Source organism: Dicentrarchus labrax, unplaced genomic scaffold (assembly GCF_905237075.1).
Source record: "Dicentrarchus labrax unplaced genomic scaffold, dlabrax2021, whole genome shotgun sequence".
In the NCBI taxonomy this organism is placed as follows: domain Eukaryota; kingdom Metazoa; phylum Chordata; class Actinopteri; family Moronidae; genus Dicentrarchus; species Dicentrarchus labrax.
Genome location: NW_026136716.1, coordinates 5,440,899 through 5,457,566, shown reverse-complemented (window position 1 = coordinate 5,457,566; position 16,668 = coordinate 5,440,899). Strand labels below are relative to the sequence as shown.

Below are 16,668 nucleotides of genomic sequence, written 5' to 3'. Positions count from 1 at the left end.
TATAATAACTCAAATTCTGGGATTATACTCCTGTTTTAAGGAGGTTTTAGAGTACATCTGTGTTTGAGATGGTATGCCAAGTGCGTTCAGTCAGCAACCATCACAAAGTGATCGAAGCTATGTGACCTGCACTGAAGGTCAAATATCTATGACGACAGTTTGCAGTGTGTATCAGTGGCTTTGGCTGTCCGAAACACTCCACTTGAAGAGCGGGCTTAGAGAACTATCGTCTGAGAATGCGGGCAAGGACTGTCAACACCGGATACAAATCTGTCATGGTGGGAGGCCACTGTTAACGCTTTAAGCATGGATACTTGCTAGGGAAAATAATAAGGAATATATGTTTCACTAGTTATATAACAAGTTGCATTTTATTCAAACCTGCACTATCAAAGCAGCTGAATTAAAAGAAGCAGTTTGAGCTTTTCATCCTTCTTGTTTGAAATGCTAATGAGACATTAAAATTGTTTCCTAACACCCTGATAGTGAGGATTTCCCTTGCCAGATCATAATGTGCTTAAATGCTTCCAACACTCAGGCAATCTCTTCCTTATCAGTGACCCATACCTTACTGAGAACAGTCTCAGCTTACACAGACACTTGCACATGCCGTTGCTGTCCTGATGTATGATGCCATCTCTGTTCAGTTTTACCTTCTTGTCTCTAGCTAAATGCACAGGTATATACGAGTTCTTGGAACATACACTGATCTGAAAGGTAAATGGCAGAACAAAGTCTCAGGTTTTGGTTATGATGTACCAAGTCAAGTCCCAAGGGCCAAACTTTGTGTATCAAGTCCTAAACTAGTCATTATTTGTCTATCTGTTATTGTACACACAGCTGAACTCACTTTCCCAAGTTGCAAATCACTCTGTTAACTGTAGGCCTGTTAGTCCTGCTTCTAGGCAATCCAGACAAAATAAGCCTTGATTTGCATGTCAAGCTGCTACTTTGACAGTGTGTGGTAGTGAAAATCTTATTATTGTTTGAGAAAACCTTGAGACCTCATGGTGGCTCTGATCCTGAGGTCTGGAACCACTGAAATATACCGTCCTAAATATTTGGGATGTATGACAAGACTAAGAAGCAATTTATTTGGGGATTAAATATAGTAACCACTTTTTTCATTATGAGTTTGAAAATGTCACATTATTTGTACAATCTGGAAAAGTTTTATTTTTTTCTCTTATTGGAAGTTCAATTGTACATTTTCAAACAGCAGTTGGGGTGTCCCTTTTGTGTTCAAATAACTATGTTCTGTGCATTTTTGTAACACCATCTTAAAACTTTTTGGAACCATTTTAACCACAAAAATCTTTTTTCTATTAGTGATGTTACTAATTTAACTCTATTCATAGGTCAGCATGACTCATGATTCAAGGAGCTCCAGCAGATGGGGTGTCCTTTCTCTTCTGAAGTTTAACTCAGGATATCCTTAAAGCTGAGTGATCCATCGCAGAACTCGGCCCCCCCTCTATCTTTAGTGAGCCATGGTCTGTGAATGGAGAGCCTAACTTTATCTGGCCCACTGTCATTGAAGCTGCTGTTATTTTTAGGGGGTGGCTTGCAGTGGCAGCAGCTGGGAAAGCATTTAATGCCCCCCAGCCCCCATTCCAACTCTCTCTCTCTCTCTCCCTCTGTGTCTCTCTCACTCTTTAGCCGTTGGACAATGACAGTATCACAGCTGACGCATTAACCAAGCACTCGACTGAAAGACTGTGGTTATTTTCCTGTCTGCCACCTGCACTCTAAAGCCAAACTGAGGGGACCCAACGAAGAGATGATCTACGACTATAGGCCACCAAGTGTGAATGGAAGATTTTTCTCACTTGCTTTGACTCTCAGTGACCAGGAGGTGTGTCCAATGTAAGCCAGAATCCATAAGCAACAAACGAAACCAGAGAGACAAAGAAGAAGAGCCGAAGAGTCTGAAAGAGATTCATGACTGGTCTACAGAGCAACAGAAATTAAATCTGCCACTTCTACGAGTCCAAGAATAATTCAAAGGTTATATGAATCAACTAATGCCAGCTTGAACGAACCATTTTTAAGTACACAACGAAACAGAGACAGAATGCTTTAAAGAGAGCGACTCATAGAAGCGGTAAGTTTATTCTTTGACTGTTCTTTAAAATAAGAAAAGGATTAGGTAAATCTTCACAATGTTCATTTTCTAGTCTAGTGATTCTTGACATTCAGGCCTGCTTAAGTAGCATAATTTCTATCCATGTGCCAACAAAATGCTCAATGAGTAGCTGAGTCATAAGACTTAAGAAATAACTGACATGCTGGCTGAAGAGCTAAGACATGAGCACATCACTATATGATCCAGGCTGTTTAGAGCATGTGCATCAGACGGGAGAGTGTGGTGCGTCATACACCAGGGACCGTTGCCATTCTTAATGGCAAAAGAAAGATGGTGGCAAGATGACAAGAGCTAATGTTTTCCATTGGCTGCTATAAAGTTCAAATCATAATCTGTTAGAGTGTAATTATCAAAGAAGAGGAATCTGGCTTTAAATACATAATGAATAATAATAATAATAGCAACATGTAAACTAAGCAACAATCCAGAGACAAGATATTCTATCAGGACTGATGCAGCTGACACACATGCTCCATACATACATACACAAATGGGTCAGTTTTGTCTAAGTTAGAGACTGCACAGTTTGTGTGCTATGTGACACATGGGCTCTGGCGTCTTTTTCTGGACTACTTTATAAATACACTCTTCAATGAGTTACAGCACCAGCTGTGAGACAACCGAGAGTGGTTTATGTTTGCTCAAAACCTACTTTACTAAACCACCAAGCATGTGATAAACACGTTACTAAACCCCAGTTAAGCCTTGCTAACTACAGCAGATATTTTGAATATTTGAAACATTTTCACTCCTCTCTGCACTGAATCATCTAAATCATCGTTTACTGATCATAAAATAGTCTCTTTTTAAAGATCCTTCCAGATTTTCTCTCAAAAATATCTCACACTTGACATGCAATCACCTGGCTTGAGTCAGGTGTAAACAGATATGTACAGAGGACAACGTGTCATAACAGTCAAAGCAAAAATATTATTATGTAGGAATGTAGCCTTTAGATTGTGACTTTGTCTTTGCGTCTAGTCAAGAGTCTGAGCAAGTTCTGCAAATGATTGAGTCTTTGTTTTGACTAAAGTTGATTGGCTGCTGAAATATACATTTTCTTTATCTTACAGCTCCAACACCAAATATAAGAGGCTCTAATCAAGGCCATCCCGCAACATAAGAAATTTCTTAATTCCAATCGAAGAGAGGGTGACATCATCATGGATATCTTTGGAGGTGCTCCTCGTGTTTTGGGCTACCCACGCCCTGTGATGGCACAGTGTGGTACAGATGCCACACTGAGGTGCCAAATCGATGGGGACCCTCGTCCTGATGTGATATGGGAGCGTAAAAACGTCCAGATCTTGTCTGATGGACACTACCAGCTCTCCGAGGAGGGAAAAGCTTACCTGCTGACCATTAGTGGAGTGACCCTGCAGGATGCTGGCCAGTATATTTGCAAGGCCAAAAATAGCATAGGTGAAACCTATGCAGCAGCATCCCTCAAGGTGGAAGGAGAGGCCCAGCCACAGGAAGAGGGGCAAAGGCAATTAGGGGTCAATGGTGTGAAGCAAACAGTTAAAGAACATGGAGAAATCGAAGGATACGTGAATGGCTATTGCACGATGCAAAATGGTGAACACAGGAAAGAAAATGGAGAGGGGCTGAATGGGGAGCACAAATGGAATAGCAAGAATAGTGAAAAACGAGAAGAGCTTGATTTAACATCTGATGAGAAACCACGTTTCCTCATCAAGCCGCTCTCTCTGCGCGTGGATCGAGGAGAAGATGCCGCATTCTCCTGCAAAATCTGGGGCACTCCGCTGCCCGAGGTGACATGGGAAAAAGATGGGAAGAAGCTGAATGACATCTTTGAGAGTGCACACTTCAGTGTGAGCAACCAAGATGGCGGCTGGTTCCAGCTCAAGATCTACAGGACACGCATGCCAGACAAAGGTGTCTACACCTGCAGGGCCATCAACTGCCACGGTGAGGCCTTGGCAGGTGGTGTCCTTCTTGTGGAGCCCGTACCAGAGCGAGAGGAGAGTAAAATGTCCTCAAATGGTCACACTAACAGCCAGTGGTCGCCGAAGCACAGGGGCGGGAGGCTCAGTTTGTCAAGAGTTACAGAGGAGTTACCTGTCAATGTTTCTAAAGCCAAGAAGTTTGCAGTGGCAGAGGGGAAACACGCCAAGTTTCGCTGCTTTGTAACAGGGAAGCCCAAACCGGAGATCATTTGGAAGAAAGATGGGGTTCCCCTAGAGCCCGGGAGGCGTCATCTGATATTTGAGGACAGAGAGGGATACTACACGCTGAAGGTTCTGTACTGTAAAGTGCAGGACACAGGACTGTATGTGTGTGCAGCATCAAACACTCTTGGAAACACCCTCAGTGCCGTTCACTTGTCCGTCAAAGGTAGGAGATACCTCTCTGTTTTTAAAGAAATCCGCTTTTCCTGCAATTTAACACAGCTAAACACACAGATTTCCAAAATGCCAATGGACTGATACCCAACGTAAATATAATTAACAATACAAATTATTATGAATCATCTTAAATAAATGAACAGCTCAAAAATACAAACAAATAGTCTTTCCAAACAACAGTGGCCAGATCAAATAACTAATGCTCCAAATGAATAAATCATTGTCGCGGATGCATCCAACTACATGGATAAAACATTAGGTCATAAGCCACACTTGTGCGGGCTAATTGCTTTGTGTGCATTGTTGAAATGCATGGCATCACCTTTTAAAGTGGTTTATTATTTTGTCCTAATCCCTTCATATTGGGCAGATAATTCTCTGGGTCACATACCCTTTCATATGTGCAGTCCTGCACTGTACCAGCTGCCTCTAGTGTCAGTTTAGTCTTGGGGTCAACATGCCTGTCCTTAATTTACAGATAACATGGAGTGGCACTACAGCAACTGAGCGCTGCTTAAAAAGTATTCAGCGGTGACACGAGAAACTTTAAGAGTTTGTACTAAAATACAAAAATGTGAAAACCAAATTTTTTTTGCAGTGATTTGGAATAAAATAAATCTGACAAATAAAAAACAAATGTTATTAAGTCATTAGTCCTTGTTTTAGTTACAAATCTAAAGCTACTACTATTACACAGCAAAACAGCTTCTTTGATTTAATAATCCCCATAAATCTCTTTTATTTTTGTCAATTTAAGCCATGACAGACAATTGTATGTATACTCATTATTATTACAAATCTACATCTCATCCACTTAAACAACTAAATATCCACTTACCTCGTTCTTCAGGCCCAGCTGTGCGGTTCAGGCGTCCATTAAAAGACATAGAGGTGAGGGAGAGGGATGTTGCTGTGCTGGAGTGCGAGGTACCGGATGAGTCGGTCCCATCTGCCTGGTACCTGGAGGACCAGCGGCTGATGCCCAGCAGTAAATATGGGATGGAGCAGAAAGGAACCAAACGAAGACTGACAATCCATGATGTTGGGACGGATGACGATGGAGTGTATCTGTGTGAGATGCCAGACGGAGGAAAGAGCATTGCAGAGTTATCAGTTAAAGGTAAGTTGTACTGCATGTCGGTATGGTGTATTTTAGATTCAGACACACTGAACGTGCAGATTAGTTGCTACATTTTAAAGCTCCAAAAAGGCTCAGATTTATTAAATCACATTCTCCTTTAGGGTATTAAACATTCTCCTATAAAAGAAGAAGTGCGCCATCCAGAGAAACACATTACTTTCACCATGGCAACTTTAGTTTAATCAGTTTAACTATGTCACGTTAGATGATCTCTGGGTAATGAAGTCTATCAAAATGTAATAATTAAAACACTTGCTGTACAACACAAATGAAGAGTTGGGTTAATGAAATATGTTTTTCTACTTTCAGGAACTATTATTCGCAAACTTCCTCGGAAGCTGGAGGTCCTGGAGGGTGAGAACGCCGTGTTCTGCGTGGAGGTGGAGAACGACGACATGGAGATCCACTGGTTTAAAGACGGTTTTAAGATACACGAGACTCACCAGACGATCCTGAAGTCTTTTGGAAAAACTCACATTCTGGTCTTTGTCAACGTGGCCTATCAAGACTCAGGGGTAGTGACCTTTGTCGCAGGAAGATCCAAGACCTCATCACGTCTCAAGGTCAAAGGTACGTTGAGAGAACACTGACGTACATTTTTGTCTCACAGATTCAAGAATTGGTTTGCAAAACATTTTAAGCTTGTCTCTGAGATAAAAAAATGTGTTTTAGACAGCTGTGTTATCTGGCTAAAAAAGTCATATTGCATTTTACATTTTAGTGCCAAATAACAAGATTGGTGGTTCAAAAACAGTTTTTGAATCATTCATACCAATTATATTCTTTGTCCTTTCCCTTTTTAGCCACAAGACACTGCCCCCCTATCTGTCCTGTGGGAGTCAAAATGGATGTGGATCGACCCAACAGTGCCTTGCTCACCTGGGTTCCTGCCCCCAACAGCCAAACCTCCACCCGATCCATATTTGTCGTGGAGAGACAGGAAGTGGGCTCCCAAGAGTGGCAGAAGTGTTTCACCTCAGAGACCGCCACTTCAGCTGAGATCGCCGCCGACAGCGTGCAGTACGAAGGCGACTACCGATTCCGCGTCTGTTGCATCAACAAGTACGGGCGAAGCGGCCATGTGGAGTTTCCCAAAGCTGTCCATCTTGGTGAGGAACTTACTGTGAAGTACAATTGTACATTATTACCATATATACCACATGATAATGAAACAAACCAATCCTCAGTGGAAACAAATGTCCAACACGAAGGTAAAACTGCTTTGAAAATGGACAGCAATGATGCAAAAAACACAGAAGTTTTTGTTAATTTGTAATTCTACTTCTTCTCCTTAGCTCCTGGGCCAAAGATTTGCAGTAATCTCAAAGGCTGTGAGGTTGTGGAAGGAGAAGACGCTCACTTCTCCATCGAACTGTCTGCCACAATGGTTGGAACCTGGTTTCTGAATAGCGCTCAGCTGCAGCATGGCGGAAGATATTTAATACAACAGTCCCAAAAACAGCACTCACTGGTTATCCGTGAAACTTGCGCGTCAGAGGACACAGCAGAGGTCACGTTCATAGCCAACGGAGTCCGGGATTCAGCTGTGCTCAAGGTTAAATGTAGGTGTAAAATTCTGTTATTGCTTTCAAATTTAGCCTCTGATAGATGCATTTCTTTAGAGTTTACTTTTTTGTGTTTATTTCTTCGCAGCTGCTGTGGTAAAATTCAGTCCTCTGTCAGACTTAGACAGCAATAAGAGAGTGGACATTGGAGACGCCATTGTCCTCTACTGTGAAGTTTCCCACCCATTCGCAAAAGTATCCTGGTTCAAAGATGGGAAAGAGCTCGAGGTGGCTGATGGCCTCAACATCCAATCAGATGGAAACATGAGGAGGATTGTGATTCAGTCAGCTGATGCATCTCACTCTGGAGTTTATACGTGTGAAACTTCAGGAGATGTCATCAAATTTAATGTGAATGTTGCAGGTAATAGGTTTTTGAGAAACTTAATTTTAGGGTATATATAAGAACAATTAATATATTAACTGAAATAAAAAATACTGAATTTTATACAATAATTGGTTTTATCATTTAACCAATATATATTCTATATTTTAAAATGTATATTTTAATCATAAGGATGCAAGTTCATTGTATTTAGTACCTTGTGTACCAGCCGTTGATATTCATCCATCCTTCCTGTTTTTTAAGGTCCTCCTGTGGAGTTCATTCCGATCCCAGAGGAAGAGCTCCATAAGAGCAGCATGGAGCTGGACCCCGTGGTGCTGATCTGCCATGTCTCCACAGACGATGCTGAAGTCGTGTGGTAAGACAACGGGGAGTGAATTCTGTTTTCAAACTGTTGAATGAAGAGGAAAAATTGTCAACTTGTGCTTCTATTTCTTTTTTTTCTTTTTTAATGATTCTGAGGAGTTGTTGTTGATCACTGCATTCAGAGGCTTGAAATGGCAAATTAGATGAAAAAGATCCTTTGTTTATTTGAACCATTAACTATTGAATCAAACTGTGTTTTGTTAAGATTATCAAGAAATCTAAACATGTATAACCTGTAAAGCCAGAGAAATCTCAATTATGTTGTGTTGCAAATACAGTGCCATAAAATATACTTTTAAAACAAATCCATTAATGGAAAGGCTTTTTATGTATGTACAATTTAAAAGACAGTTTTGGGTTTTATTATTTTGCATTATTATTATTTGAGACCCTGTGTTTTACAGTGGTCTGTGTCTGATTTGGTGTGTCTCAGGTATAAGGACGGCTGTGAGATCCAGCCCAGTGACAACATCACTCTGCAGGCAGAGGGAACCATGAGGAGGCTGATCATCCGCTCTGCAGAAACCTCAGATGCTGGCAACTACACCTGCCAGGCAGGAAACAACAGCATGGAGTTCACTGTCAATGTCAGAGGTACAGGGAATCTATGACTCATCTGTTGGTCTGATTAGTGTTTAAAGACATAGATTTGCTAGTGAACCAATTAAGCTGGCATTTTTACACTCTCACCTTCACTATGCTTTCTTCTAACTACACAGAGCCTCCAGTGATGATTGTGGAACCTAAGGATGATATTGTGATGGAGAGCTATATCTCAGAGGAGGTCCACCTGCAGTGTGAGTTGTCTCGTTCCAGTGGGAAGATGCGGTGGTTCAAGGATGGCCAGGTGGTGGAGGAAAGTGACAACATCCAGCTGATATCTGAGGGTCCTTACAGGAGGCTGACTATCCTCAGTGGCTCGGTAGAGGATGGCGGAGAGTATGTCTGCGAAACAGATGGAGACTCTGTCTTTTTCCAGCTTAGTGTTAAGGGTAAGACTGAAGTTGCCCTTAGTTCTCACTTCTGATTATAGAATACATATAATACAAATATGTGGAATCTCTAAAGTATTGAAAAGGTTACATTTAACTAACCTCCTTCATCAGAGCCACCGGTAAGAATACTTTCCCCCAGTGAATCAGAGTTGGAACTGACCCATTTGGCCTCTGAGAGGCTGGAGCTTCGCTGTGAAATCTCCCAGGCAGATGCCCCTGTCCGGTGGTACAAAGACAGCCTGGAGGTAGAGGAGGGTCCTAACTTGATCCTGGAGGTGGATGGGGACCAACGCCGGCTAGTTATACCAGTAACCACTGTGGACGACACAGGGGAGTATATATGTGACACTGAAGATGACTCTGTGGCCTTCCTGGTGACAATTACGGGTAAGAATGAGGACATAAGGGTAACAATTTAGCATCGGTATAAACAAATATTCAATTAATTTACTTTGACTGCATTTTTGAAATTATGTTCCTAATTTTCCCCCTTTTAAATGACATTCTTACTTCTTTTTCATTTAGAGCCAGCAGTGACACTTACTCGTCCCAAAAACATGCCGGATAAACTGGAGAGTTTTACTGGAAAACCTATCATGCTGGAGATCGAGGTGTCCCGTCCAAGCGCTGAAGTAAAGTGGTGGCTAAATGGCAGAGAAATAGAGGAGAGCAGTAATGTCACCATCACAGAGGACGGGCTCATCCATCGTCTGACCATCCACTCTCCCACCCCAGAGGATTCTGGGAAATACATCTGTGATGCTGTTGATGATAAAATTGATTTCCAGGTCAAAGTTTCAGGTAAGACACAATGTCAGGTCAGCTTTTGAATATGATTTCTGTCCTAAAATGCAAATTTCAAGATTAACCATAATGTCATACTGAGTGTCAATATGCAATTCTGCATTTTCAGAGCCTCCGGTAAAGATCCTAAGAAAGTCAGAGATTAAGACAAACCTTAAATCCCTGATTTCTGATGACATTGTGCTGGAGTGTGAGCTCTCCAGGGCTAATGCCGTCGCCAAATGGTACAAGGACAACTGTCGTATTGAAGGCAATGAAAGGTTTTGCGAAGAGGAAGAAGGCGCTTTCCGTTCCCTGGTCATCCTCAACGCTGAGCTAGAAGACGCAGGAGAATACTTTTTAAATGTTGGAGATGACAATATCAGCTTCCAGGTTACAGTAGAAGGTAGAATTAATTTTGTGAATTTGATTCATATATATATATCATAAATGATTTGGTTTAAAAATAAACTGTTAATAATACATATACAAACATTTGTCTCTTCTCCTTGGCCTTAGAACCTCCAGTGACAATTGTGGGTAACTCAAATGACCCTGACAATCAGGAGATGGTGGCAGGAGATGATTTGATCCTGGCCTGTGAAGTGTCCCGTGCCAATGCTCCTGTCCAGTGGTTCTGCAATGATAGGCTGCTCACCAATGACTCACGTACTTACATTGAGAGCTACGGCACTCTGAGGAAAATTATCATTTCAAATGTGCAGTCCTCAGATTCTGGGAAATATGTGTGTGATGCTGTTAATGACAAGATGATCAGCGTTGTCAGGATTCAAGGTAAAAACTCACAACCATGTCATCACAAATATGAATATCAATGTGACTGCAAGATCACCTAATATTTGTCTCTTTCCTTTGCTATCAAAGAGCCTCCAGTTACATTTTTGAACAAGAAAGATGACATTGTCATCACGGGCTATGAAGCAGAGAGTGTGACATTGACGAGCTACGTGTCCAAGGAAAGTGCTCTAGTGCGTTGGCTGAAAGACTGGACACCTGTTGAGGGCGAACGTTTCCGAGCACTTACAGAGGGCCATGAGCGCACATTTACCATCGATCCTTTGAGGCGCTCTGATGCTGGCGAGTACACTTGCGATGTCAACACGGACCAGATCCACTTCAGCCTGCTGGTGAAAGGTTAAAATTTCAGTTTCATTTTGTCATCCGATTACATTGTAGAACACTTCAGTTTGGACTGAAAAGCAATACTATGTTTTTTTGCATTACAGAAATGAGAATCAAGTTTTTGAGGCCACTCCGAGACACTGTGGCCCATGCTGACGGTATGGTGACCCTTCGTTGTGAGGTGTGCAAGCCAAAAGCAGACGTTCAGTGGCTGAAGAATGGCGTGGAGGTGTCTGCAGGCAGGAGGTTCTCGATTCGAGCGGATGGGGTTGAGCGAAGCTTGACCATCCATCGTTTAACCAGAGAGGATGCTGGGGAGTACGCCTGTGAGTCCAGAGATGACCGGACTGTGGCAACGCTGCGAGTAGAGAGTGAGTATTCCTGGACTATGTCTTTTCTTACGTGAGGCAGCAGGATCATGAACTTTCTTGTGTCTCTGCAGTGCCTCGAGTGGTGGAATTCCTTACAGAGCTCCACAACACCACTGTACTTGAAGGAGAAGATGCCACCTTCAAGTGCGTGGTTTCCCCTGAGGATATCCAGTTGGTCTGGCTCATGGACAATGAGCCTGTCACCCTGGGTGATCGTTTCCAGACAAACCAGAATGGCCTGTGCCACACCTTGGTTATCAAGAAGTGCCAGATGTTGGACTGTTCGAAAATTACAGCAGAGGCCGAGGGACAAATAAGCAAAGCCAACCTCAAAGTTCAAGGTATGTCCATTTAATGAAAAGAGAATATATGGTGTATTACCAGAGTTGTGGTGTATTAACCTTTATTTCTGTCTCTCCACATTATGTTCAGAGGCTCAGGTCATGTTTACTAAGAAAATGGAGGCCGTCATGGCAGAAGAGTTTGGCGACGCCACATTGGAGACAGAGATCAGCATTGAGACGGGAGAGGTCCAGTGGATGAGGCAAGGGGTGGTCATCCAGCCCGGTCCCCGACACACGCTAACACAGAACGGCTGTAAACGCATTCTGACCATCCAAAACCTGACGCTGTCAGATCGGGGAACCTATCGCTGTGAGACTCTGCATGACCGGACACAGGTCAAGCTCAATGTAGAACGTAAGTGGTCCGATGGGGTGTGGATGATATGTTACCAGACATGAATGGTGAAATTTTGAGGGTTTACTGTAACTCATACACTTTCATATTTTCAAATACTTTCTAATTTGTGGAGGACCATAAAATGATTATTTAGGAGTCAGTGTAGTGTACCACTTTGTGACTGGCATCTCATCTGTCAGTTCTGGGAAACTAAAGAACAGTACATATTTGACGTGTTTTCACAGTGCAAAAAGATACTAAAAATAGCAGAGCCTAGATCTGTATGTGTGAAAAGCTTTTTGAAACACAGCCATGCTAAAACAGTGCACTGAATGACACTGTGACAATGGACCATGGAGCTCCTGTACGTGTTGGTTTTGTCATCCGATAAACTGAGCTGGGTCTATATTTGAACCACCTTTCGTTGTCCTTGAAACACTGTTTTCAATGAACAGTGAAAGCATTAGCCATACCTTAAAGAAATGTGATTATATTTAAAATGCAATTATGAGATTCAATGTACAATGTTGCTAAACAATGCTGCAGATTTTTTATATTTTTCCTAGGATTTAGGACATCTTTAATCCTGATAGCATTCCTGAGAATAAGTATAATATTGGATTTATTTAAAGACACTCCTCTTCCTCTCCTCCATCTCTTCTGTTCCAGCCCGTAAAATCTCCATCCGTAAAGGCCTAACTGACCAAGAAACCTTTGAACGAGAGACTGCCTCCTTCGAGGTGGAGCTCTCCCACACAGATGTAGAGGGAATTTGGCAGAAAGACGGCATCCGGGTGAAACCGAACAACCAGTGGCGGGTGAGCACCAATGGGCGAATCCACGGCCTCACCCTGTCCAACCTCACCCTGGAGGACACAGGCACTATCGTCTTCTCAGGTGAAGGGGTGCGCACCACTGCCAGGCTCACTATCAAAGGTAAATACTGGCCTGTGGAGCTCTGTGGGTGCAGTGTGGCATGGAAAAAGGACACCATTATTAAGTGTTAATAGTTTTGGGATTTTGCATTGTAAAACTATTTAAATCATAGAGGTAAGGGAAATTGTGGTGGTTCAATCATAATGGGATTAAATCTTTATTAATTTTGCTGTGGACCAACTGGAAACCAAATAGAGTGAGGGAGTATGGACAGAGAATTATAACCCTATGAGGTTATTATATAATATCATAGGGTTATATTATATAATAATAGGTTATTATTGTTACTGTTATATTTTTTATTCATTAGGTTGTTGATTTGCTGGTTCATAGACTTGATTTGTTAAATGAACAGAGACACCGGTGACTATCCTGAGAGCTCTAACTGATGTCCGTGTGGAGGAGGAATTTCCTGCCACTCTGGAATGTGAATTCTCCAGACAAATCATTGAAGTCAAGTGGCTTAAGGTAAAAACAAACAAATAAATGCTCTCATGGAGATTTGATGGCAACAGACTTGAGGCTCATGAGAAATACCTTTCTCTCTTTTTGCTTCTCTGAATCAGAATGGGAAGGAGCTGAAGCCAGGACAGAACTGTCGGATCTACTCCATGGGCCGGAAGCGGTTCTGTCAGATCATGCAGTGCTCCTTGGCTGACACCGGCACCTACACATGTGACACAGGGGAAATCAACACTTCCTGTTCACTGGAGGTTTTTGGTAAGTGTATGAATATAAAAAAAAACAATTTTAAACAGTTAAAAGCTAAAAAATGTAGATTTATGCTGACATTTATTGATATATAGTATGATGTGTGAGCGAAACAAACAATGTGTTGACATCCTTCTAGTGGTTTATTTTAACTACCCTAGTGTGTCAACTTCAAAGAAATCTTTTTATATTTCTGTTATTTTGTTTCTTTACTAACCTCACAGAGCATACGTTGGAGATAGTGCAGGATCTGGAGGATCTTTACATTCAGGAGGACCAGAATGCTGTTTTCATGTGTGAGGTTTCCCGGGAGGACGTTACAGGGGAGTGGTACAAAGACAGCCACAAGATCCGGCCCACTAGCACCATCAAGATCCGCACTGAAGGTAAAAAAAAGAAGGGGTTGATTATTGATGAGCAACTCAGTGATTTTATTGCGAGTGGAGTTTTCACATTTGTTGTTTATTCATTCACAATGCAGAATAATAGCATGTGGAAACATTTCAGTGTGCAAGCTCGGTGATTGTCACCCCAACCTCTTTTAAATAAACAGGTGAAATCAGTTAATTGAAGATGACAGTACTAAGTTAGTGATATCAGTGTGTAGGAGGACATCTGGTGGTCGTAAAGCGAATAGCAAGAGCTAGAAAAGGAGCATAGAGCAAAGATGTACACTGTACAGATGGGTGAAAAATTGAAGGAAAACCACCACCAGAATTTAGATTTACTTCAGTGTGGATCGATTCTATAAGTCTGTTGTTGTTCTCCTTCAGGGACCAAACACTTTCTACTGATGTGTAATGTCAGAGCTGAAGATGCTGGGGAAATCCGCTTTGTAGCCAGGGATGTTGAATCTACTGCTTACCTGGAGGTGGAAGGTAAGGTCCATTTTTTATTTTAATCTTGCTTCTTTTTTTGGTATTTTATCAGCTTAAAAATGTTCCTACCAAATTTCAAAAATCCTTCCTTTCACTTCAGAGCTCCCTGTTTCCATTGTGAAACCCCTGCGAGATCGAACGGCCCTGGAGAAACACCGCGTGATCCTCGAATGCACCGTTTCCTCGCCCCGCTGCAGTGCCACCTGGTACAAGGGCAAAGAGGAGCTGGTCCCTTCAGATCGAGTGGAGATCCTGGCCGATGGCTGCTCCCTGAAACTGGTGATCCAGCAGGTGGCCGTGGAGGATGAGGGCACCTACAGCATCGAGGTTGGGGAGCACACGTCCAAAGCCAAGCTGATGGTGGAAGGTCAGTTGGGTGGAGAGCTGAACAAATGTCCTTGAAGGTGCCACAAATGAATTAACTTTACTGCTCCAGCTTGGGTTTTTAGCAATCTAATAAGATACAAAAATCCCACATACCATGATAACTCTTCTTTCCCTCTTTGCCACTGCAGCCCAAGCTCTTGTAATGGTCAAAGAGCTCGAGGATGTGGAGGTAACTGAGCCCGAGCCGGCATCTTTCCAGTGTGAGGTGTCTGTCGCCATCAACAAGCCTCCCGTTTGGACTCTGAACGGAGAGACCCTTCAGCCGGGCCCGTCTGCACGGATGGAAAACCACGAGACGGTCCACAAACTCACCCTGAAGAACACCAGCGTGGACATGAGCGGGGTGGTGAAGTTTACCATGGGAAAGGCTAAGAGCAGTGCCACGCTCAGTGTTAAGTAGAGGAAAAAGGGAGGAAAAGCAAGTGACTCTGAGAGGAAGGAAGAAACTGACTGCAAAAATGGGAATTGCTCACGACACCTAAAACTTTTCAACATCCAATTTGTCCTGTTTGGATGGCCTGCACTTCCCCTTTTCTGAGTTTATTTCAAATTAAGGGTACTCAGTGAAATTAGACTAAGCATTTTAAAGGTCCAGTGTGTAACATTTAGGAGGATATATTGGCAGAGATTGAATATAATATTCATAGGTATGTTTCCATTAGTGTATAATCACTTGAAAATAAGAATTGTGGAGCTGTTTTCATCTTCAGAGGGAGCGGGTCCTCTTCTATGAAGTCCGGCATCTTGAATCCCCATGTTTCTACAGTAGCCCAGAGTGGACAAATCAAATAATAGCTCTAGATAGGGCCTTTTGAGGTTATTATATAATATTATTGTATTTTGTGAGTTTCACTGCCAGCACAGTTTGTCTTACTTGGAATGGGAGGGTGGGATGAGGACTTTACAATCAGCAGATGCCACTAAAAATCCTACACACTGGACCTTTGAACTTTAAGGGTGTTTTACTTCAATCAAGGTATTTTTTATTTTTTATTTTACAGGATAGATTATATTTATATGCCTGATTAAGATTTCTAATTGACTTTACATCCTTGTATGTAGCTGTGGTTAATCACATGGCGTCAAATACATGTTTTCTCCCTGAAAATGCACTGGCTGACAATTTTGTAATACATCAAAGCTAAATAAACTGTGAGGTACATAATCACAGCACTCAAAACACTAATCAGCGACTGTTTTGATAATAAATGAATCCCTTTATTATTTTTTTAAGTAAAAAAACGAAATATTGTCTAGTTGCAAGGATATGCTGTCTTACATCTTTATAAACAGAACATACTGAGGCTCAGGACTGTTGAATAATAATAATAATGTTAGATGCAGTCCTTTCATACTCTTATTTTGTTGATATTAAAACTTTTCCTTATCTCTGATGGACTGGTTTGTTTATGGCATGTTAATGTAATCATCAATAAGTGCAATAAATGTTAATATGTTACATCTTTAGACAGCAGTACAGCTCTTTCAGTGCAGGATTGCTCCGTGTGAGGAATGATACAACGTTTAAAAGTAGATTAATTAATTAATATATAGTTTAAACACTGGTTACAATCGTTCATACTGCGCAGCACCAAACGGCACATAAAGTTACAGCTCGTTAGCTTCAGTTTATACTCCTATTACCGTAATACATGCGAGAAGCTCATTTTAAACCAGAACTTACCCGCTTTAAGAGACACATATTTGCCCTCAGGTGTTGTTGGAGCTAAAATGAGGAGTAAATACTGCCCTTACATTCCTCTAGGGGACCAGAGGGTCCACATGAATGCTAATGTTGTTCCGCGTATGCTGGTTGTTTAGCTAGGCAACTGTCTACCTGGCAGACCGCA

General features: G+C 42.0%; 1 protein-coding gene across 1 annotated transcript; it reads left to right on the top strand.

The window, feature by feature from the left end:
- Positions 1–1,624: 1,624 nt before the first annotated feature.
- obsl1a (obscurin like cytoskeletal adaptor 1a) lies at positions 1,625–16,212 on the top strand. Its single transcript, XM_051427408.1, has 25 exons — positions 1,625–2,104; positions 3,220–4,504; positions 5,366–5,635; positions 5,966–6,226; positions 6,460–6,765; positions 6,952–7,218; positions 7,310–7,585; positions 7,811–7,925; positions 8,367–8,527; positions 8,653–8,925; positions 9,040–9,315; positions 9,454–9,729; positions 9,842–10,117; positions 10,231–10,506; positions 10,597–10,866; positions 10,959–11,225; positions 11,297–11,566; positions 11,658–11,924; positions 12,576–12,842; positions 13,198–13,310; positions 13,409–13,562; positions 13,778–13,939; positions 14,327–14,431; positions 14,532–14,798; positions 14,947–16,212. Exons 2-25 carry the CDS (start codon positions 3,310–3,312, stop codon positions 15,216–15,218), a joined length of 6,642 nt encoding a protein of 2,213 aa, XP_051283368.1. The 5' UTR covers positions 1,625–2,104; positions 3,220–3,309; the 3' UTR covers positions 15,219–16,212.
- The last annotated feature ends 456 nt before the right edge of the window (positions 16,213–16,668 follow it).

Coding starts and splice junctions, on each gene's coding strand:
- obsl1a (XM_051427408.1), top strand. CDS start 3,310: ATGGATATCTTTGGAGGTGCTCCTCGTGTTTTGGGCTACCCACGCCCT. Junction 7,219..7,309: donor AGCTGTGCTCAAGGTTAAAT/GTAGGTGTAAAA, acceptor ATTTCTTCGCAG/CTGCTGTGGTAAAATTCAGT. Junction 10,867..10,958: donor CTTCAGCCTGCTGGTGAAAG/GTTAAAATTTCA, acceptor TTTGCATTACAG/AAATGAGAATCAAGTTTTTG.